The sequence below is a fragment of the Cyanistes caeruleus genome, chromosome 1, assembly GCF_971803275.1.
Source record: "Cyanistes caeruleus chromosome 1, bCyaCae1.hap1.1, whole genome shotgun sequence".
Taxonomy (NCBI): Eukaryota; Metazoa; Chordata; class Aves; order Passeriformes; family Paridae; genus Cyanistes; species Cyanistes caeruleus.
Genome location: NC_141701.1, coordinates 3,140,911 through 3,162,911, shown reverse-complemented (window position 1 = coordinate 3,162,911; position 22,001 = coordinate 3,140,911). Strand labels below are relative to the sequence as shown.

Below are 22,001 nucleotides of genomic sequence, written 5' to 3'. Positions count from 1 at the left end.
TTTAAATTAATCTCCTTTTGGGATGAAATCCTGGTTGGTTGGAAATGAATCATCATCTCCAGCACTCTGCTGGAATTTTTCAGATCATGGAGCGCTAAGGGAAAGCAGAGGATGCTTCTCACATCCATTTTTTTCAGGTGGGAAAGAACTGGCAGAGATGCTTCACTGTCAGTGTGCACAAATCCTGGAGCCAGGATTCAAATCTGGCCTCTGGCTCCCCCTGATTATATCTCCCCATCTGGCCAGGGCTGAGGGAGATCACAGATGGGAGGGTTCAACCAAAGCTCGGGGGCTTTGGAGTTTCCTCATTGTGGTTGAAAGCCCCACAGGGAACCCCAGGATGATCCATTTCTAGATACTTCCCATTTTCCATCCCTCCCTTTCCCCAAATCCCCTCTTCCAGCCTTTGAAAGTTGAAATAGGATCTGGATTCTGACCCCACAAGCCGATTTCCATCAGAATCAAAATCTTCCCACCCTGTTAATGCTGTTCTGCATGTTCTGCAGGCTCTTCCACGTCTGCTGGGGTCCACCCCTAAGGCAGGTGCCTTTCCTGCCTGGAGCTGGGAGAAAGTTGGGATGAAGGATGCTGGTGTGTGTACATATGGAATTTATTAACACAGAAAGGTGAGGTTTTGGCTTTCTCTGCACTCAGGAGAGTCAGAGAGAGGCAGGGTGTAGCACGTCAGTCTCTGCAGTGATGGAGCAAATATTCCAGGATGTGAGGGGGCCATGCAGAAATCTGTGGTTTGAAAATCATGGAGTTGTTTAGGTTGGAAGAGACCTTAAATATCATCTAATTCCACCCCCTCTACCATGGGAAGGGCCTTTTCCCTTGCTCAAACACTCTGACCTGCCTTGAACGTTTCCAGAGATGGAAAATGGGCCATAAAAAACAAGAGTAAGGAAAAACCATGATTTTGAGCACCCATTTTATGGAAGTGATGATGCCCCAGAACCTCCCAAGCTGCATGGGAGCCTTCCAGGGTGTAACTCCTCTCCCTGCAGCCCAGGAGAGCCACTGCAGCCAATGCAACACCCAGATCTGAGCCCTTCGTGACTCCTCTCTGTGCTGTCAGCTCACAGATGCCACCGTGTTTTTCCAGGCATTTCCACTCTGCTTTGCTCCCTCACCAAAAAAAAACCCCAAAATTTCCAAGCTGTTGCAGCTTTTTTGTTGTTTTTTTTTGTCTCTGCTAACAGTTCCTCACAAATAAGGACAGAACAAACTCCTGTGTTTCCTCAGAGTGGCAAGGGACAAGCTTTTCAGGGCCAGGCATTTTTCTGCCTCAGGCAAAAAGGATATTTAGTGTGATATCTGGGGACCTTCTTACAGGGAAATGGGAAGCCCCAGGAAAGGAGGATTAGCTTGATGAGAGTGGTTTTCACCCTGCTGGGATGTCAGCCGTGCACCAAGGTCAGGAGAAGGAAAAGCAGGGGGAAGTAAATCTTGGACAGCGGCACATCTGGAGCCAGTGGACAGAGAAGGGGCAGCTGGAAGTGCTGAACCGGTGGGAACAGATCAGGGAGAGAGTGCTGGGAATGGTCCTGCAGGCAGCAGTGGGGAAGGATGCCCTTTCTGCAGTCATCCTTATTTTTTTCTTTCCACCCCCCCTTTTTTTTTCCTCCCATGGAGTGTTTGTGTGCCTGTGGGTTTGTGTGCATGTCTAAGAGTGCCCTCCATTGGCCACATCCAGGCTGCTGCTCCAGGATGTCACCAGCACAGGGATGCTCCACCAGGGATGTCACCCTTCCCTCGTGGGAGGACTGTGCCATGCAGGGACTTTGGAGAGCAGGACGTGGCAGCACTGCCAGAATCCTGCAGGCTCCTCCTGCCCAGGCAGAGCTGAAATCTCTGGGCTGGGCACAGCTGCAGAACTGGGCAGTTTGGAGGTGTCCACCTTGGTGGGATGGGGTGAATCAGGTGTGGGGCCATTCAGGCAGAGGGTGAAGGCTGCTGTGGGTACAGTCAGGGGTGCCCTGATCCCTGCTCACACATCCCACACTGCCTGAACTCCCCAGGATGGCTCTGGGGGTGCAGAATTCGTGCAGGAATCAAGCAGGAACACGAGGGTGGTGACAAAATCCAGCCTCAGATCTGGATCATTCCTGCAGGAAGACAGGGCCCACCATGGTGGTGTGTGGCCAAAGCTTAGACTTGGTGGCCTTGGAGATCTCTACCAACCTTAATAATTAGATTATTCTAAGGCTTGCAGGCTCCAGAATTCCCTAGGACCAGTGAAAACTGGATACTAAACTTCTTGAGCTCCAAAATTCCCTGGAACCAGTGTAAACTGGATGCCTAAACCCCTTGGGCTCCAAAATTCACAGGGGCCAGCGCAAATTGGAAGCCTAAACCCCTTGGGCAGCCCAGGTGTAACCTGTGGTTTTGATTTGAGCTGTGAAGGTCTGTCCCAGTGGATTTCTGATCCAGTGGATGCCAGAGTGGGATGGGAAAAGCTCAGCAAGGAGGTAGAATAAATTGCCAGGGCTGTGCCCCGTTGTGTGAGGGTGCAGGAGCCTGGCTGGAGGTTCACAGCTCTTCATAATCCCCTCCTTTGTCACCCCTGGCACCTGCACAAGGTAACCAGGGCAGAAGGAAAATTCAGACCAAACTTTTCAGCCTTTTTCTGTGGTTTTTTTCTGAATGAAAAACTATTTTTTCCAGGGACACACACACATGAAAGCAACAATATTTTGGCTTGTCCTTGAGAAACGCAGGCAGAGGACAGCCCAAGGTGCTCCAATGTCACCAGCTGTCCCCAGGCTTTGTTCTGCCAGACCCATCACCCAGGCAGAGATGGAAGGAAAGGTCAGGGGAGGTGTTGTGTGCTCCAAGTTGGAGCCAAAGGATGGCACCAGGCAGGGATGTCTCCCATCACTCAAAATTCCCGAAACAGCCAGGCTACCTAGACACTGACAGTGGGGAAAGCCAAGGGAATGGGGGTAAATTTGACTGTGTGCCATGGAAATGTGACTTCCAACACTGCAATGACCTGTTTTCTCACTCATTTAACATCACTGCCCCAGCTGCAGGCTGTAGCCTGTGGTTGTAAGCGCCCCTTGGGGTTGTTCTGGGGTGGAATTGAAGGAGATGGATCTCTGCTGACGTGCATCACAGGTGCCTGTTGCATCTTCCCTCCCTGCCAGGTCCAACACCTGTTGAGCCAAAGATCCAGGTCTGGAGGGGCCTTTGCACATCCACTCCTGCTCTGAGTAAAGATTCCCACTTCAGCAGGGATTAGCTGAAAGAGGAAAAAAAGAATATGTTTATGCTCCTTATGGTGGAACCTTCCAGATGGGACTGCACTGAGGGGAAATCAATTGTGAGACCTAACAACCGTATCAGGTCTGGTTAAAGTTTGTTGGATTTTATGGTGCTTTTCCCAGACATGGGCAGTGAGGGGGAATTTTTTTTGTGCTCACCACATCCTCAGACAGAAGCAGGTCTGTGGTCAGCGTGAGAAAAATTGAGTTTGTGGAGAGCAGGAGGCCTGGGCTGAATCCCAGGCACTGAAGTCACCATTAGGGACTGGATTTCAAAACAAACCCTGTCTCCTCATCATCTGGTTGCTATGGAGGCACTGCTGGCTCCTGCTTCCAACCAGGAAAAGCAGGTTTCTGGTCTGGACCAGAGGTTAAGATGACAAGAAAGACAGAGATACTATTTACCAAGAGCATGGAGTGACAAGACGAGGGGGATTGGCCTCCCACTGACAGAGGGCAGGTTTAGAGTGGATATTGGGAAGAAATTCTTTACTCAAGAGGGTGGGGACACCCTGCACAGGCTGATTCTGGCTTCCCCATCCCTGGAAATGTTCAAGGCCAGGCTGGATGGGGCTTGGAGCAAGCTGGGATAGTGGAAGGTGTCCCTGCCCATGAGAGAGAGTTGGACAAAATCATCTTTAAGGTCCCCTCCAACCCAACCTGCTCTGTGATCCTTGTGGGTCCCTTCTAACTCAATATATTCCATAATTCTGTGATCCCTGGCTGGCTCATCAGGGTGAAGGTCGGGTAGAGGTCGGATTTGCAAACAGAATGAGCTTTTCCTGCCCTAAGAGAGCCAGTGGCCCCTTTCAGAGTCTCAGATAAAGCAAGAGCCTTTCAGCTCCCCAGTCTGATATTTAAAGACTTCACAGTCCTATTTAGACAACCCCTCCTGCTAATCAGGAAATTTAATTTGGTATTAAAGATGTTTGGTAGATGCTTGTTGCTTCCAAGCAAGACCAGGTTTCCATCCCCTTTTCACTCCCGAATTCTGGCCCCAGAGGCAGGCAGGAGCCTGGCAAGGGGAGGTTTGCACTGTCGAGCTTTGTAGACTGCAAACCAGCCAGGAGTGGGGATCTGACTTGTAAAAAATTTAAGTCCAAATGCATTTGGACTTCATGCTGATTAGTGTCAGGTCTAACACACACTCAGGAATCTGGTGCAGTGATTTGAAGCTGGGATGAAGCACGGTTTGCAAAATAGCAGGTCTGAGTTTCGAGTTCCCTAACCCTTTCCTGCCCAAAAGAAAAGATTTTGGCAGAAGAAGGGAGATGCAGAGACAAGCCTTTGATATAGAGCAGGGAGAGAAACTGAGTGGATGTGGAGGTGCATTTAGCTTCTCACCTCTTCCCATATGCACAGGATGGTCAGTGGGCTTCTCATCTCTTGCTTTCCAGTCTCTCCTGGGGCTGGGTTTAGCTGCCCGAACCGTGGATTTGCTGGGAATTTGCTGGGAATTCGCTGGGAATTCGTACGGCTGTGCTGGAAGCTCCCTCTGTTTGCAGCCTGGGAAGGCAGAGCCTGGCAAGGGCTGGGAGATGGCAGCACTGGGACAGCACCTGGGGACATGTGGGGCTGGAGCTGCAGCAGTGCCCGCAATGAAAACGAGTTTTCCCTCCTCCCTGCATGCAGGTGTGCCTCTCCATAGTCTCTCACCCTAATTCCTTCCTGGCAGTGCCACCCAGATCGTGGGAAACACATCCCAGGTGATCTGAATTATTTGGAGGTTGGCAGACCAGGGCAATGTTTGCCCCTCGGGAATTGGGATGTTTGCATTTCAATGCAGAGCCCCTGAGCCTATGAAGTGCGAAGTCTCCCGAAATGGTGGCAGTTGTCTGACTTGACAGGGGGAAATCTTCCTCCCAGGTTCCCCTTTGTCCTTTGGAAATGGGACGGAAGATCTGTTTCGGAGGCTGAAAGTGCTGCAGGGCCAGGATGAGCCTCACCCAAGGGGAAACGCCTGATTTTTCTCCACCTGGGATGAGCTGAGAGGGGAAGAAAAGCTGGAAAGGCGGGAGGGAAAAGGTACCGTGGCTGTGAAGAAGTCCTGCCCCAGATCCCGAGGGTCTGCCCCTCCTGCAGCTGCTAACAGAGCCCCTCCCCAGATCTGGGGGTGGACAGCTGTGGGAGGGAATACAAGATAAGGAAAGTCCTACTAGTGATCTTATTTCCCCTTCTCTCCTGGAAAGAGAGGAGATGGAGGGAAGGAACCATAGGAGAGTCTTTTTTTGGGGTAAGAAAGGGGGAGATTTACACGAGCACAGAGGAGCCTCTTTGTCATGGTGGGAGAGCAGGGGTCTGGGCAGCTGGGCCGAAGGAGGAATCTCTGCCAGAGAAGTTGCAGGGAATGTATCCTTAGGGCATTGCGGGGTGGATTCTACTTTGGATGAAGGATTTTTGGGGGCTGAAGGAGGTCCTGGGACTGGCACAGAGAGCTCCCACTCTCTGCAGATGCTCTGAGCCTGGCTACAGCACCCCAGGCTTTGGGGTGTTCTGCACTCAAGACTGAAAGGAGAGGTGGATGCTGAGGTGGGAAGTCATAAAATCTGTCTCTTGTCCTTTTCTGCTCCTGTACTGGGTGTGCAGCTCCGTCCATTATCCTGTCTGGCCACAGGGTTACACCAGAGCTGGGTTCCTGAGCAACAACTCCCTTCCCTGCGCTGTTTTGGTGGAAGGGAGGGAGAAAAGGCTAAAAAACAAGTGCTGGCAGAAGGAAGAGAGGAGGCAGAGCCCAGCTGGCCATGCTGACCTCCAGCCCACGCTCCCCAGGTGCAGCCTGAAGTCTGTGTTGAACCAGCATCCTGGTTCCCTTGGGATGGAGAGAGCTGGAGGCTCCCTAAGCCAGATACCCCTCCTGTTTTATTTGGGGAGATGGTTCAAATTCACAGTCAAGGCTCGGCTCAGCAGAGGGGTCTGCATGGGCAGGGGGCACTGAGAAGGAAGGCAGGCTCACAGCTATGTTCACCCCCGGGTTAATCATAGTTTTGGGCCCCTCCTGGGTTTGGACACCCCCCAAAGCAAGCTTGGGGATGGTGATGTGGGGTTGCATCTTCCCCCCGTGAGAAGGGCTGGGACTGGGGCTGCTGTGTGGGTTCTCAGCCGTGTGAAGGGTTAATAAATAAAACAACATCAACAAAGTACCGCCAAATCCCAAATCTCTTCTCTTTCTCTCCCCTCCTCCTTCCCTTCCCTTCCCTGTTTTTTTCCAGGTTTTGTTTATGGCCACAGGAGGGAGCTCAAATCCAGACATGGGAGGATCGGCTTGATTTCAGATCCAGAGCCTCTTAAACTCTGCTTTTCCTCTAAGCTGGTCCCTGTTATGTCCAGGATCTGGCACCTGCTTGACATTTACTTTGAGTTCCAGAGGACCAGAGACCTAGGATGAGGAGCATTGGATCCGCCCTGAACCTGCTTTTGGTATCGCCACTCTACTTTGTGTGGACCGTGGTCGCTCTGGACCTGGCACAAACTCCCTGCACCACTTTGGTCCAAGGGAAATTCTTTGGGTATTTCTCCTCCTTCGCCGTCTTCCCGTTGAACTCCTCTCTCTGCTCTTGGATTATCCAGAACCCCGACCCTCGCAGGTACACTTTGTACATGAAGATCCTCAAACCCTCCGGCGTATGTGACCACCAGCACATCCGCACCTACCAGTTCGACTCCTTCCTGGAGTCCACCCGCACCTACCTGGGCATGGAGAGCTTCGACGATGTCTTGAAGCTCTGCGATGGCTCCACCCGCTTTGCCTTCCTCCAGTCCAACAAACAATTCCTGCAGATGAAGCAGACGGCCCCGCCGGGCGTGGACACCTGGCCCATGCGGTGGAAGCCCACCAAGGCTCAGGAGAGGGACTTCTCGGTGGAGTATCTGGTGGTGGGCAACAGGAACCCGAGCAAAGCCGCCTGCCAGATGCTCTGCAAGTGGCTGGACGCCTGCCTGGCCATCAGCAGCAGCTCCCACCCGTGTGGCATCATGCAGACCCCGTGCTCCTGCTCGGGAGGGGAGGTCCTGGATCAGGCCAGCGAGATCCTGGGCTTCACCAGGAAGAAGGAGGATTGCTACAAGGATGGGATTTACTTGGAGAACTGCGTGAGCAGCCCCAAGGACAGCAACGGAGCGGAGTTCCTGGGTGAGTGGAGGGTGGTCGGGGGGTGCTGAGGAGGGAGGGCTGGTTGGGCTCTCCTCTCACGGGGTCGCACGCTGTCCCCGTCACCTCTGTGTCCGTATCTGTGGATGCCTGGCATGAAAAACCTCATTTCCCAATCGACAGGCAGCTCAGGTAACCCGCTCTTCGTGAGCCTGCGACTGGAATCGCAAATCAGCTGCCCCTAAATATTCCCCGAGTTGTTGCGTTCATTCTCGGGGCTCGTTCATTGCTTGTTGTACTCCTGCAGCCTCCGAGCTGCTGAGAGGGAACTTCTTACCTGAGGGTGAGCAGTTTTCCAACATAATTACAGATGTCCTAGAAAAAGCAGCATCCAAGATACCTCCCGAGGCGGGCTGCTCTCACCAGCCCTATCAACCGCTTTTAATTCCTAGGGAAAACTTAATTCTTGGGCCTGGTTCAAGGGGATGGCAACAGAAGAAGCTCTGGTTTTGTTCTCAGCTTCGTTTTCCTTCTGGAGGCTTTCAGAGAGAAAATTCGCCACGCTGCTTCCATGGGGTTACTTGGTGCCTTTGCTGGGGCTCATTCCTCATTTATTTCACTGGGTTTTGATCGTGGTCTTGAGTATGGTGTGGGCTGGAAAGGGACAGGGGAGGTGGGAGGTGAAAAGGGCTGTGAGTCAAGGTGGGGTGATCCTCAAGTCTGATTTTGTTGTGGGGAGGAAAATGCTCCTTTCCAGAGACCTGACACAGCCTTGGCAAGCAGGAGGGACTCGGGGGGGTCCGAAAGTGAAGCCTTTTTCTCGCTACCTGTGTCAGGTCTGCTCCGGGCTGTTTGTTCTCAGCTCCCACCCCAGCACGCAGGTGATGTAAAGCTGAGGGGTGATGCTAAATAGGAACGCAGGTGGCAGGGAATGGAGGCTGCAGTTCAGTGAGTCTCAGACCCTCACCTGACCCCCACCCCAAGGTCTCATCTTCCTCAGGTGCTAGGCTGAAATGTTCTCTGCCGCTAGCAGAAAGCTGACATCTGTCTGGGTCAGGAATTTGGGGACCCTGCCTGAGTTTTTCACCCCTGTTGAGGGTGGGGTTTCTCAGGGTTGTGGGGAAGAGGCCAGATTTGTTTTTTGCAGTAGGAAGGAGGTGACCAGGCACAGATTCAGGCAGAGCAGAGTGATTTTCCTGCAGCCTGGCATTAGCTGAGAGATTAGGATACGATCAGGTACTCGTGCTTTCGTCAGTGTATTTTGGGGGAGATTTTGTTTCTCACTGATCTGTGAATCAATACATGAAGGCACAGCCGAGCCATAAATCCTGCAAATTAGTTCTTCAGTCGTGCTTCCCTCCCTGGCCACGAGCACAAGACTCTCCAGATTTGGGTTGTTTCTTTAATATTTTTTTTTTTTTTCTTGCAATGCCCTTTTCTCCTGTGTGAACAGCTCCTGAGGAGCCTCCTCGGAGTTCAGTCATGTGTCATGCCTGGAATTTGCTGATTGGGTGATTTATGCATTCCACCCAAGCAGTGTGACCTTTCTCACTGCAACCAAAGGTGAAATTTGAAATAAGATTTTCAGCAAATCCTGAAGCATTCAAGCTTAATATTGGCTTTTGTAGGGATCTCTCCTAGTCCAGCTCGAGTGCCTGAATGTTCCCACAAAGTAAATATGAAAGAGGCTCAAGGGTGGCTGAATCAAAATCCTTTTTGGGTGTCAAATATTTGTAGAGTGGAGATAATTTTTCTGCTGGCTGCTCACATCTGCTCCCTACTGAAGACAGGGAATTATCATCTTGGCTGGTGGGATGCCATCCACAAAGAAACGATGCTTGCAGGGTGCCCGGGCTCTCCATGTGCTGCTCTGTCTGTCACTGTGTCTGTTTTGATTTATGCAAAGGCTTGATCAGGAAGATGGAGGCGAGATCCAATTTGGACAGGGAGTCAGCAGTCCCTTAACAGCGTTTTGTGGGTGGAATATTTTGATAGGGTTCCTGATTTCCAAGTGCTGATGCTGGTTATTGCAATCATTGCTGTTCTGATTGTATTTGTAGCATCTTTTTTTCCCAACAAGCTTTTTTTTTTTTTTTTTATTTTTTTTTTTTTTATTATCATTGCTATTTTTCCCTCCCTGCTGCTTTCTGAGTCATTTGTTGTTTCTGGGCCTGTCTTAACACTTTCGTCTTGGAACAAGTGGAGATGTGTGAGTTGTACTAATCTACTCTGATGACTTTAAAGGCACAAGAAGGAATGTGGAAGGTTCCCTGCCCATGGCAGGGGGTTGGAATGAGATGGTCTTTGAGGTCTCTTCCAACTCAAACCATCCTGAAATACAAAACCTGACTTTCCCTAATGTGCATTTTTATTCCTTGGGCGTGCCCAAAGCAAATGGATGGGTGCAAATCTACAATGAGATGAGATTGGCTCGTGGTCTGTGGGTGAGATCCCTGTGAAAAAGCTTCACTCCAAGAAGATCCCGTTGCTCCAGAACTACAGGGACTCTCGAGAAAACATAACTGACAGCCTGCTTTCACTCATGGTCAGTGATTTTACACCTGGCTCAGGTGCACAGGGAAATTTATGATCATTTATTGACAGACTTCACAAAGAAACTCTGCCAGAGTGACCCTGTCTTATGCACAGCATCTGTTCCTCGGTGTCTGGAGGAAGGAGAAACTGCTCCAAATTTGCTTCCCACATTTAGTGAGACTCTCTTTGCACTCACTGTCCCACACAGACATTGCAGAGGGTGAGTTGCAGAAGAATCCCTCAGGTTTTATCACTCAGATATTTTGGTCTTGCTGCACATGGAGCTTGTCACGGTGATCAGAAAGACATGCTTTGAAATCTCGGGCAGATTGAACTGGGAATGTTTTTCCAGGAGAAGACAATTCCAACATGGGAACCATTTTTGGCCGTTATCAGGTCTCCCTTGGCTAATTCAGGAAATGTGGGAAGAAGGCAGAGGTTTGTAGGTCTGGATGTTTAGATGTAAACTCACTTTTTCAGGATGCAAGTTGGCATTTCTGGAATAGGTTTGGGGTGCAAACGCAGCAGGGTGAAGAAGGGAGAACCTCCTGAAATGCTGGGCATTGGTTCTTCACAGCCTGAAAATGCTGGTGGCCCTCCCAAATGTGAGCTGGCTTCTGTAATCAGAGCTGGAGCTTTACCAGGGATGATGATGTGACCCTGTAATGAGAGAAGGTTAAATGTGTGCTTAAGTGCTGTGCTGAGTTAGGCACTTAATGAATGTCTAATTAGTCTTCTCTTAGTGTGAGCTGTTCCTGGAAGACCATTGCAGTGCTGTCACCTTTTGGTGGCCCAAAAAGCCATCCTTCTCTGGTCCTTCTTCATGTCCCCACCTTGGAGGGATCCAGGATGCTGACTGGAAAACCAGGCTAAAAGTGTCCCTCAAAATATATTATTTGCTTCTTGATAAATCAGGTGGCTCCAGGTCTGGAGGGGTTTTTATGATGAATGGATAACTGAAATATAATAATGCTGGACTGAAGTGCTGGGGGTTTTCTTGCCTTTCCTGGTGAATTTTTCCATTTTTGCTGTCCCCATTGCTCTGAACAAAATCAAATCCCCCTTCCTCACACATGATCATCACTTCTGTTTTGTTAGTGGTGTTTCATCTTCCATTTTTAGGTGCTTTTCCACATCTGCTACCTTGATTAAGGTGTCTCAGAGTGTCTGGTCTCTGTCTGGAGAAGTCCATGAACAAGTTCCATCTCCACCCCTGCTGCATTGGGCAGGCTGGACTCCATAAATCTCTCACTGCAGGACACACCCTCCAAACTCCTCTTGTTGTTGGGAAGTTTTGCTTCATGCTTGATGTGTTTTTTGGTCAAAACATGCTTTGGTCTCCTCAGCAGGGCTGAGCTTCTGCATGGACTTGTGCCTGACTGGCTCCTGAATGGAGTCCATGATGTGGAAGAGGAACCAGAGGCACAGAAATTAATTAACTTCCACTCTCCCTGCTGCTGGAATCATCTTGGATGGCACAGCTCCTCTGCCCTAGAATCTCACCCAGGGCTGAGATAACCTGATAACTCTTTCCTATGTTTGAGGTGAGCTTGAGTGGCCATGAAAGCTCCAGAGATTGATAAAGAGCTGTGAGTAATTGCCCAGAGGCAGATCTCAAACCTCTCCTTGACATCTTCAGCTCATGACCCAAGCTCTGTTCTTGCAGACAAAGCTGTTTGGCTTTGGTTTTGCCTCAGAGTTGGATTTGCCAACCAAATGGCAAAGGGATTTGTGTGAGTGCATTTTCATTGCCTCTCAGGAAGGTGTGCTGCATTCCAGCTCCTCGCTGCTCCACCTGTGTTTGTCCCTGTTGTCTGACCTGGACATCCCTGAGAGCAGAGGTTGGATGTGGTGAGAGATCGACAGCAAAACACGGGGCAAGGAAACACTGATTTCTCCTCATGTGTAAAATTTTCCTGTGTAAACTGCTGAAATCATTGGAGATTTTACCTGATGTCCCCCCAGCTTAAGTCCAGATCTCAGCAGCTGACAGCAAGACCTGACAATCCATCCCGGCTCCCGGAGGAGGAGGTTGATTAGAGCCTGGCTCCAGCAAAGAGGTCCCATTGTCACCTGCAGGGAATCCCCACTGTTCCCATATGGGCAGCTCCTGCTGGGAATGTCCCTCCTGCCTGTGGATGCTTTATGGATGAGGCAGATGTGGAGAACTCCTCCCTGGGGGCTGGAAAGTGAGGATCTGTCTCAGTTAAAGCACTCAGATCTCTCTGACCTGTACGAGCCCTGCCTGCCCCACTGTTCTCCTCTGGGATCAACAAAGACCTTAGCAATGGAATGGAATGGAATGGAATGGAATAGAATAGAATAGAATAGAATAGAATAGAATAGAATAGAATAGAATAGAATAGAATAGAATAGAATAGAATAGAATAGAATAGAATAAAGTTTTCAGTTGAAAAATACCTGCAGTGATTATCTAGTCCCACTGCCCGACCAAAAGTTTAATTAAAGGCATTGTCCAAATACTTCTTAAGCACTGGCAGGGATGGGACAGCAACCACCTCTCTAAAAAGCCTGCTCTGATTTTTAACCAGAACCAGGTTTTCTCTCAGCAAACAAATCCTTCCTAATGTCCAGCCCACACCTCCTCTGGTGCATCACGGGGTCCCGGGGAGAATTAAGGATGACTGCACAGCACCACGGTGAAGTGACAGAAATTCCCCTTGTCCCGGCTGATTTCAGCACTAAATCCATCCCCGCCGGTGTCTGTACAGAGATGGGGAGGAGAAAAACGAGCAAAGTAAAGCGATCAGTTCCATTGTGAACCCAACAGCTTGTGGACATGATCACAATGCAGAAACATCAGCAATTACCGGCTCAATGCGCTGTCATTGTCGCAGGGAGAGTAAAGGTGGAATTTACATCCAGTTGCCCAGAGAGTTTCACAGGCAACTACTCCCGTTATTGCAACGGGGACTTTTACGGGTAATTTAATGAGTGGCAGCCTGGTGAAAGGCTCAGCTTTTCAGTTTCCCTTTTATTTTCTCTCTCTCTCTCTCTTTTTTTTTTTTTTAATTTTTAATTTTTTAACATCCTCTCATATTCAGGTTCCATAGCAGTCATCACAAAATGTTTTGTATGGGACAAGGTGAAATTTAGGTGCAGGGAAACACTGACTGACCAGAGTCAAAATCATCACGTCTCCAGAGTAGTTTTCTGTTTATAACTGCAGAAAATGACGATGATGGTGCTGACACCTCAAAGGGAGAGTGCAGAGAGGCATTCCTGTCCATTTTCACCACCTATTCTAAATATTTGCTCCTTTTTGCCACCCACCTTGAATATCTGCTGTATTTAGGTAATAGGAGCAGGCTGAAAAATGGAAAACTTTTCTTAGAAGAGAGGAACTGGGTCCGTGGAGATTTTTGAGTGTTCGATTCATCTGTGTGGTGCCTGAACTCCCTGGAACCCAAATCCTGAGAACTGCCCTACTTGGGACCAATGAACATTGAACCAGTGAATTTCTCCGGGTTTGGACTGTATAAAATACGTGAAAAATCTAGTAAAGAATATGTATGATGGAAAGATTTTCTCTGCACAACCCGGGCCATGTGTGGGTGAAATTATTTTTGTTGCACATCCTGGCCAGAATAAAGCAATGCCTTGATTCTCTAAGACTAAAAATGTTGGAGAGTTTCTGCTTTTCCTGCAGACTCGGTGACACTTCCAGAGCATGACCAACACCTCTGTAACTCATCTCTTTTCCCATATCTTCCCATTCTTACAGTCAGTGAAATTTGGGCATCTACGGGTGTTGATTAGCAAGCTTGGGATAAATAGGTTAGAAACCTGGTTTGGGATTCTCAGCAAGCATCCAGGGGAGGACTCAGCAACTGTGTGTCTCTGGGGTGGCTCTGCCAATGTCACCTCCAGCCTCTGAATTTCCCTTTTGGCACACTCTCTTCTTGCAGACAGCAATCTGATACTGAAATCCCATATTTTACCCTTCAGCGCGGTGAGACAGCCAGGCTGGGAAAGGACGTCCTTTAGCACATCAGAATTGCAGATCTGTTGAGTTTAAATATATTTCTTTGTGTTCCCTGGCTCGAGTTTCAATAGAGCGATAATTGCCACACACCTCATTAAGCTGAATGCTCTCAATAGGTCTTGAGTGGTCCATGTCATTAAACAAACAGTTACTGGCTTGGGATCTGCCCGGTGTTTAGAAGCTGTAAAGAAGGGACCTGGAGGCTGTGAAAGCTGCAGCTCCAGCTTCCTGAAGAAATTGGGCTGTCCTGGCAGCGTGGCTGCTTTGCCCCGCTGTTTCCAGGGCACTTTGAAGGTGTTGGATCCTTCTCTCTGCCCTGAGGCAGGAACGCAATTACTGGTGAGAGTCCCTGGCTTTTTTGCCTTTTTTGGATGAAAAGGGGAATTCCCTGGTCTCTCCCAGTTTGGATTTGGTAGCTGACACTTCCCCACTTGTTATTTTGGGTCAGGAGTTCGGGTATGTTTGTGTTGAGGGTGCCCAAACTAGAGAAAAATGATGAAATTAAGTGTATGGCACTGAAAACAGGAGAAGCAGATGGGAGCAGGGGTGCTGTCACTCGGGTTCATCTCCTGAATCTGAAGGTCCAAGGTGCAGGGTTTTGGTCCCTCAGCTTTTGCTGAGACCCTGAGACTGATCAGAAAAGGATCTATGCAGAGATTCTGCTTCAGGATCTACTGGAGGCTGGGGTAGGACAAGGGGAATGGTAATTCCACCACATTTCCCTGTTTAATCTGCTCTCCCAGGCTAAACCCATCCACAGGGAAGGCTTTATTCCATTATCTGTGTGCACTTCATGTGCAGCTCCATATCCCAAGTGCCTGCTGGATGAAATTGGGGGTTTGTTTTGGTACCTCCTTCCCGTAACTTGACTAAACTTGTGACCAAGGCTGTCAGCAGAATCCTGTTCCTACCAACTCTGGTCAGAAGTAGAGGTGTGGAAGAAAGTCATTTCCATGTCACAGGGCCATGGGATGACCAGGCCAGGTTCAGGTTGGTTGTTAGACCTCCATAAATGCCCAGCCCAGAGCTCAGGTGGGCAAGGAAGCAGCTCAGGCGTTCTCAGAGTTTCATGGCTTTAAAGTTAGTGCCCTGTGAGGCAGCCAGGAGTCAGGGGTGATGTGCATGTGAATATATCCACAGGCAGAATTATCGTGTTGTAGGGAGATGCCAGACACTCCAGTCTCCATGAGCAGTTCCAGTCCATGAAGGTCACAGATTTTCAGAGTGGGTTGGGTTGGAGAGGACTTTCAAAGTGTCTCATTCCAACCCTCTGCTATGGACAGGGGCTTTCCACTATCCCAGCTTGCTCCAAGCCCCACCCAACCAGGCTTTGAACACTTCCAGGGATGGGGTATCCTCCAATTCTCTGGGCAGTTGTGCTTGGTGGAAGTAGTGCTGGATGGTACCAGTTTGATCTTGATGCCCATTAACCTGGGGCTGGGACTAAACAATCTCTACAGAGCTGGATTAGAGAGGTTTTTGCACCAGAATTCCAGTTTTGGATCTGCTTAGAAAAATGCTAGTGGCCACTCCCAGGAGAAGAACACTCAGGAAGATGTGCCAGGACTGAGGCTCACAACTGGGTTTGTTCAAAGCTTGTCTTCTACCCTATTAGCACGGCTCAGTTAAAGAATTATCAATAAATTGACTGATGACAATTTCTGTCCACAAAATCCTCTCCCTTCTTCCCTTTCTTTCTCATTTGTTTAGTTGGCTGGGTTTAGCTGTTTTTGGTGTTTTTTTTAATTTTAATGTCCTGCTTGGCAGGAATTCATGGAATCATGGAATGGTTTGGTTTGGAAGGGACCTTAAACATCATCATCACCACGTTTCAACCCTCTGCCATGGGCTGGGACACCTTCCACTATTCCAGGTTGCTCAGAGCCCCATCCAACCTTGGATACTTCCAGGGGATGAGGCATCCACCAGTTCTCTGGGCAACCTGTGCCAGGTCTCCCTGGAGCTTTCTTTTCTCCAGGCTGGAAGACCCCAACTCTCCCAGCCTGTTTTTATAGGAGAGGTGCTCCAGCCCTCTTTCAGGGTCGACCAAGATGAGCAATCGATGCTGTGACTTGGGATCAGCGATGTTTGAAGGGGAAGGCCGACAGAAAGCAGCAAAGGAGCTGCTCAGGAGCATGGCTGGGTGTCTGGGAGGGGCACTTGAGGAAGAAGAAAAGATGCAGGGGCCAGGAAAGTCCCATACAGAAGTCATTAAGGAGATTGCTTTTCGCGCCTCTGTGGTTTTGGGCCACTGAGGAGCTCAGGAGGCCTCTCTGAGGACTTCACCAGCTGCCTCCATGGACTCACCACAGCTGAGGAATCATCAAGAAGAAAACAGACCTTGTGGGAGAGCCACGCTGGATCCCACCCGCTCCCAGGGCAGGGATGGATTTCCTGGCTCATTTCCTGGCTCATTTACCTCATTTACTGCAGATTTACCTGCAGTGTTCCCCTCTGTGCCACCCCTTTCCTCCCACCAGCCCTGGTGTCCCTGTCCCAGCTCAGCAGGGTCATGTTCCAGCCTGTTTTCACTGGAGCTGGAATGTGAGTTTTGTCTTGGCACAATCTGCTGCCTTTTTCTCGCTTCATGGCAGAAGAGGAGAAAAGTTGAAGCTTTCCCAAGCCTTTAAACACCATGACCAACCATCTCCACTCCTGAGCCCGCTGGATTGGCCCCCAGCTTGGCACTGTACTGTCCCTTCTGGAAATCAGAGCCCTGTGATTACTGGGAAGGATGAAATTTCCTGCCATGTGAAGTCCCATATTCCTCTCCTGTGATAATCCCAACTCCTTTCATTGCTGCTCATACCCAAATCCTTCCTGACCCTCATTTTCCAGCAATGCCTTTGGGATTGTCCTGTTACCAGCACGCTCCTGGGGCTTTTTTCTGGACATACATGGTCATTTCTGGCCTGGATGGGATGGTGGGTCAGATAATCCAGTTAACTGCTGTATTAGCTATTTTTTTTGATTAGTAGGATCACTCAGTCTGAGCTTACACTCATCAGAAACTTCATTAGATTGAGCATCCTTATGGTGAGACTGGCCTCAAATAGTGATTGAAGAGTATAAATCAGACAGATAAACCCAGAAATATCCTTTCCTTGGGTTCTGCCTGGAAAGAAAACCTGGGCCAGCATTTTATCAGGTGTCCAGGGACCCTTCCCTCCTGGTCCCACTGGCTTATTCTGGCTTTGGGGCTGCACTTCCACTCTGGGGCTGGGGATGCTCCTGTGCCAGGTGCAGGAGGCAAAGGGAACTATGAGAAGCAAACCAAAAATCCCAGGAGCAGATCTGGGTTTTCCAATATGTACCAGGTGACCCGTGTCACCCAGCAGGAGTGGGTCCTGCTCTCTGAGAGGGGCTGGATGAGCAGAAGGCCTTGGAGAAATGCCACGAATAGGTCTGGAGAATTCAAAGCTTTGTGGAGGAGTGTTGGTCTTGTATCTTCTCTCTCTGGATCAGAATTCCTCTCAGTGAGCCAGGGCAGGCACTGGGCACTCAAGAAATGTGTTTGATACCACAGAAATAAAATAAAATAAAATAAAATAAAATAAAATAAAATAAAATAAAATAAAATAAAATAAAATAAAATAAAATAAAATAAAATAAAATAAAATAAAACAAAAAGGTGGTGGAGGGGGGAATGGATGAAGCACAGAGCTACCCTGGGGCACATCTCCATTCGTGCATGCCCAGAGACCAGAGGCACGGGCACACCAGAGCTGGTCTGGTACCTGGGTGTGCACACACAGGGGATGTGGGGCAAGGCTGGGAGAGCTGGGAATGTCCAGTCTGGAGAAGAGAGGGCTCCAGGGAGACCTCAGAGCCCCTTCCACTGCCTAAAGTGACTACAAGAGACCTGGAGAGGGACTTTTTTGCAAGAACATGTAGTGATAGGAGAAGGAAGAATGGTCCTGAATTTATAAAGGGTAGGTTTAGGTTGGATATTAGGAAGGAATTCTTCCCTGTGAGGGTGGTGAGGCCCTGGCTCAAGTTTTCCAGAGAAGCTGTGGCTGCCCCATCCCTGGAAGAGTCCAAGGCCAGGTTAGACAGATCTTGGAGCAATCTGGGATAGGGGGAGGTGTCCCCGCCTATGGCAGAGGGTTGGGACTAAATTTTCATGGTCTCTTCCAACCCACCAAATCACAGTGCTGAGACCCCCATGGGAAGCTCCAACACCCCCCACAGAGCCCCAGGACATTTCCCACTCAAGAGAGAGTCTATGGAGACCCTCAGCGTGCCAGCTCAGAGCAGGAACAAGAGGCTGACTCATCCTTCAACCTTTCTCTGCTTCTCCCAAAATGTGTCACGAGGCCTGTCTGTGCCTCCTGGTGCCTTTCAGGAGGAGATGGCTTTGTTTGTGGCATCCTTCCCAAGGAAGGAGAATTTCTGTGACTCCCCCCAGAGCCAGAGCACACTGAGGGATTCCCCAGAGTGGCTTGAGAGCTTGGTGGGTAAAAAGGACACCCTGCATGGTTTGGTAATCTGAAGGGACAAAGAAAGCACTTGCCCTGAGGTTGCACTCAGCCAAAGCTGTCCCCAAATCCCAAAAGAATGTGGGACATGCTTCCCTCTGCCCCACCTTCCTCAGCAAAGCCTGCACAGACTTCTCCAGCTCCAAAAAATGCTTCTGATCTGCTTTAAGTCCGGTTTGTGCTTGACTGGTGGTTTGAACCCCTCCTAGGGACCACTAGCTCTTCCTCAAAGCTCTCTCCACTCCCTGACGTTTGGCTTATCAAAGGGAGATTATACATCTACCCCTGCAGCATTCACACTGGTTTTGGGGGGCTTTTACTGGAGAGTTGAGGTTTTGGAGACTTTTGGCTGCTCCTCAGCTCCTTCCTCCCCCACATCCCAGCTCAGGTGTGGTAGCTGTGCACAAACCTCGTGCAGGGTTTGAAATATACTCCCATATTTCCCATTCCTCTCTCCATTTTCCACCCTGGGGACTGTTTCCCATGACACCAAGACCCTCAGGTGTGTTTTTCAGGAGCAGAGTCCCTCCAGGGCGGTGCTGAGCTGCCTCTCCCTGTCGGATCCTTAGTGCCAGTGGATAATTGTGGCTGTTCTGCTTTCGAGGACCAGTCCACCGAGGAAGTCCTCGCTTTGAAAGGCAGCTCTCACAGAAATGACAACTTTGTCTACCTCACATTTTAATTAAAACTCCAAGTATTCGCCTTTGCCCCCACTCCTTCCCTCCCCACCTTTTTCCATCCAGATCCTCCCAGTGCAAATGAACATGCAGTGTCACCTGGGGACAAAGCATTAATTCAGCAATTAAATAATTGAATGCTCCTCTGGCAAAATGAACTATCTTCTGCCTTTCTTGTGTTTTACTACTTTTTTTCCCCTTACCCCCCCTCTTCTTTCTTCCCTCTGGTGAGATAAGGCTGCCATTCTTGAAAGCCATTTTAAATATTCATGTTTTAATTAATGGACTTTATTGCATGAACTCTATATAAGGAAATAAAAAAGACTGCCTGAAGCACAACACTTTTTTTTTTTTTTTCCTGTTGTTTGTTCTTGAAGGGAACTAAGAAATAAAAAGCTTAATATGTTTTTTCAACAGACATTAGAAAGATACACAGAAATGACAGCCATGGGTCATTTAGCCAGTGGGACCTCCCCAACCCACGGGCTCCTTAGGATTGTGGAGCAGGATGTAAATAAATGGGAATCTTGGCAAGATTGGTCCCTTCAGGTTCTGCTGTGGGCAGAGGTCGGTGGGCTGCATCTAGGGGATGCACAGGTGGAGATGGAGGCAGACCTGCAATTATCCAGCTGTTCAGAAAGCTGGAGAAGGACTTTTCACAAGGGCTTGTAGCGATAGGACAAGGAGGAATGGCATTAAGTTGGAGGAGAGTGGATTTAGATTAGATATTGGGAAGAAATTCTTTGCTTTTAGGGTGATGAGGCCCTGGTGATGAGTTGCCCCAAGAGGTTGTGGACTCTCCATCACTGGAAGTGTCCAAGGCCAGGTTGGACAGGGCTTGGAACAACTTGGGATGGTGGAAGGTGTCCCTGCCCATGGCAGGGGGTTGGAACTGGATGATCTAAAAGGTCTCTCCCAACTCAAACCATTCCATCATCCCATGATCAAGGGCCCGTCAGTGTCTGGGGCTGAAGAAAATCTTTGGCTGTACCTGGAAAGCAAATTTGTTGCTTTTGGTTTAGATGATGTTTTTTAAAAAATAAAACAGAGAGAACCAGCCACCTTGCCCAGTACTTCTGGGCTGAAAAACCCAAATATTGATTGCACATTTCTGCTTTGGATTTTTGCTGTTATCAAAGGCAAACAAGCCAGTAGAATGCATGAATTCATGAAACATCTGGTCCTGCCACTTATGTATTCTTGCCAAAAAAAGAAGAAAAATAATGTTAGTTTAAACTTCATTCCATGTGGGTGTTTTCTTATGGTGCAGCATGCTGAAATTAGTTTTATATTGGGAATGTGTCATCTGTACTGCGTGACATGGGCTCAGCACCCAATTTAGCTTAGTCTTGTGATGGGAGGGGTCTAAAGATGCTGGTCCAGAGCCTTGTAGGAGAGCCTAAGCTCTGATCCTTCATCTGCCCATGACCTTGAAGAAGTTGGGGAATTTTTGCAGTTGATTTTCACCCTCCTATTCTTTTCTTCCTTTATTCTGACTCAGATCTTGAGTGCAATTGGCATTTTTTAGCAAACAGATGCACAGTGCTGAGCACCAGCGCTCCCTGAGCTGTGATGATGGCTCTTAGCAAGACTGGATGGAAATAGTTGTAATAATCAATAAATACTCCAGTGGTAGGTATGATTAATGTCTGGTCATGGAGTTACTTCTCTTTTAGGAAAAGAATCATCTCACAGATGGTGACACCCTGGAATTTACTCTAGAAAGAGAGGAAATGTCCAGCATTGAAGGAGGCAGGTGGGTGGCACAGAGAAAATAACTCTGGTGGCCCAGTGTAGGTTTTCAGTGCTTCAGTGATAAAATACTTTGTGCCTTGAGGATGCCTCTATCCATCACACTGATTACTCCATTTGCTGCCTGCCTAATACTGAATTTTTTCAGCCTAAATCAAGAAAGAACCAAAGTTCATCCTTTGCTGCTGAGCTGCAAAGGTGGGGTCACTCCTCAGCTGACCTGAAGGGCTCTGATTTTACACCAGGGTGAGCAAGGACAAAAGTGGGTTGGTCCTAATAATAATTTGCCTCATGGAGAAAGTCTCCATTCCATCTCCTGAAGTTGCTGTCACCTCTGTGACGCTCCATTTGTGGAGGTGAAAACGCTGGGCTGGTCTTGTTTGTGCTCTGGTCATGGCTGGGGCATCTGCTGCTGCTCTGGATGGGAGCCAGGGGTGGGCAAGTCAAGGTTATTCTCTGATAATGGATCCGCACTCCTCACTTGTGCATCAGCACAGCTGGAGGGGGTTCAACAAAGGAGCTGGAGAGACCATTAAGAGGAGTGAGTCCAGACTGAAAATTCTTGTGCACTACTCAGAAATCTTTACTGACAGCTCTGTGAGAGGCAGAGAAGCTCAGCTTTGGGCAGATCAGGTAATGACAGGGATTCATTTGCCAGCACATATGTCCTAGGACGTGCCGTTCTCCAGGCTCGGTTTGATCATAACCCTCATTACTGTATCTGGGACATCCACTGCAGTAAATGGTTTGCTGATCTCTCTGTGCCACGAGCTCTGTCTCTCAGATCTGATTGGAGCTGACTGACTGTGAGCAGCAGAGGAACTCAGCTCTCAGGTCCCGTGTGAGGCAGTGAGTAACTCCAGCTGTCCCCAGTGGAGACGTTCACTTCTCAGCGAGTCACCCTGAGCTCCCTTCTGAGCCAACAAAGAGCTGCTCCAGGGGGTGGGTGGTGGGCGTGAGGGCAGGCACTGACTGATCCCAAAATAGGCCTTGGAGGGAAGGAGTCAGGGTCTTTAGCAAGGAAACTGGATAGTGGATGTGGAGGATGAGGTTATGGGTGACATAACCTCAGTTTGAGCACAGCTTTGTACTGGCTCTAACTAAATGATTATCTTTGGGATGAAATGGGGTACCAAGGTCAGCCCTGAAGCCACCTGACCTTGCTCTCCATCCCCTTTCCAAGAGAGGTTTTTCTGTGGG

General features: G+C 49.1%; 1 protein-coding gene and 1 long non-coding RNA gene across 5 annotated transcripts in view; one reads left to right on the top strand and one right to left on the bottom strand.

The window, feature by feature from the left end:
- Positions 1-901: 901 nt before the first annotated feature.
- LOC147655258 (uncharacterized) lies at positions 902-8,798 on the bottom strand. Its single transcript, XR_015283180.1, has 4 exons — positions 8,181-8,798; positions 4,611-8,007; positions 2,352-3,244; positions 902-2,301 (listed from the first exon to the last, which is right to left on the bottom strand). It is a non-coding gene; the product is annotated as an uncharacterized LOC147655258 (long non-coding RNA).
- The window catches only part of ADGRB1 (adhesion G protein-coupled receptor B1), a 200,484-nt gene continuing 185,130 nt past the window's right edge, over positions 6,648-22,001 (top strand). For all 4 annotated transcript variants that reach the window (XM_086876939.1, XM_086876928.1, XM_086876917.1 and 1 more), the window contains exon 1: positions 6,648-7,395. In XM_086876939.1, coding sequence (XP_086733065.1) covers positions 6,648-7,395 — 748 coding nt within the window. The remainder of the gene's footprint in view (positions 7,396-22,001) is intronic.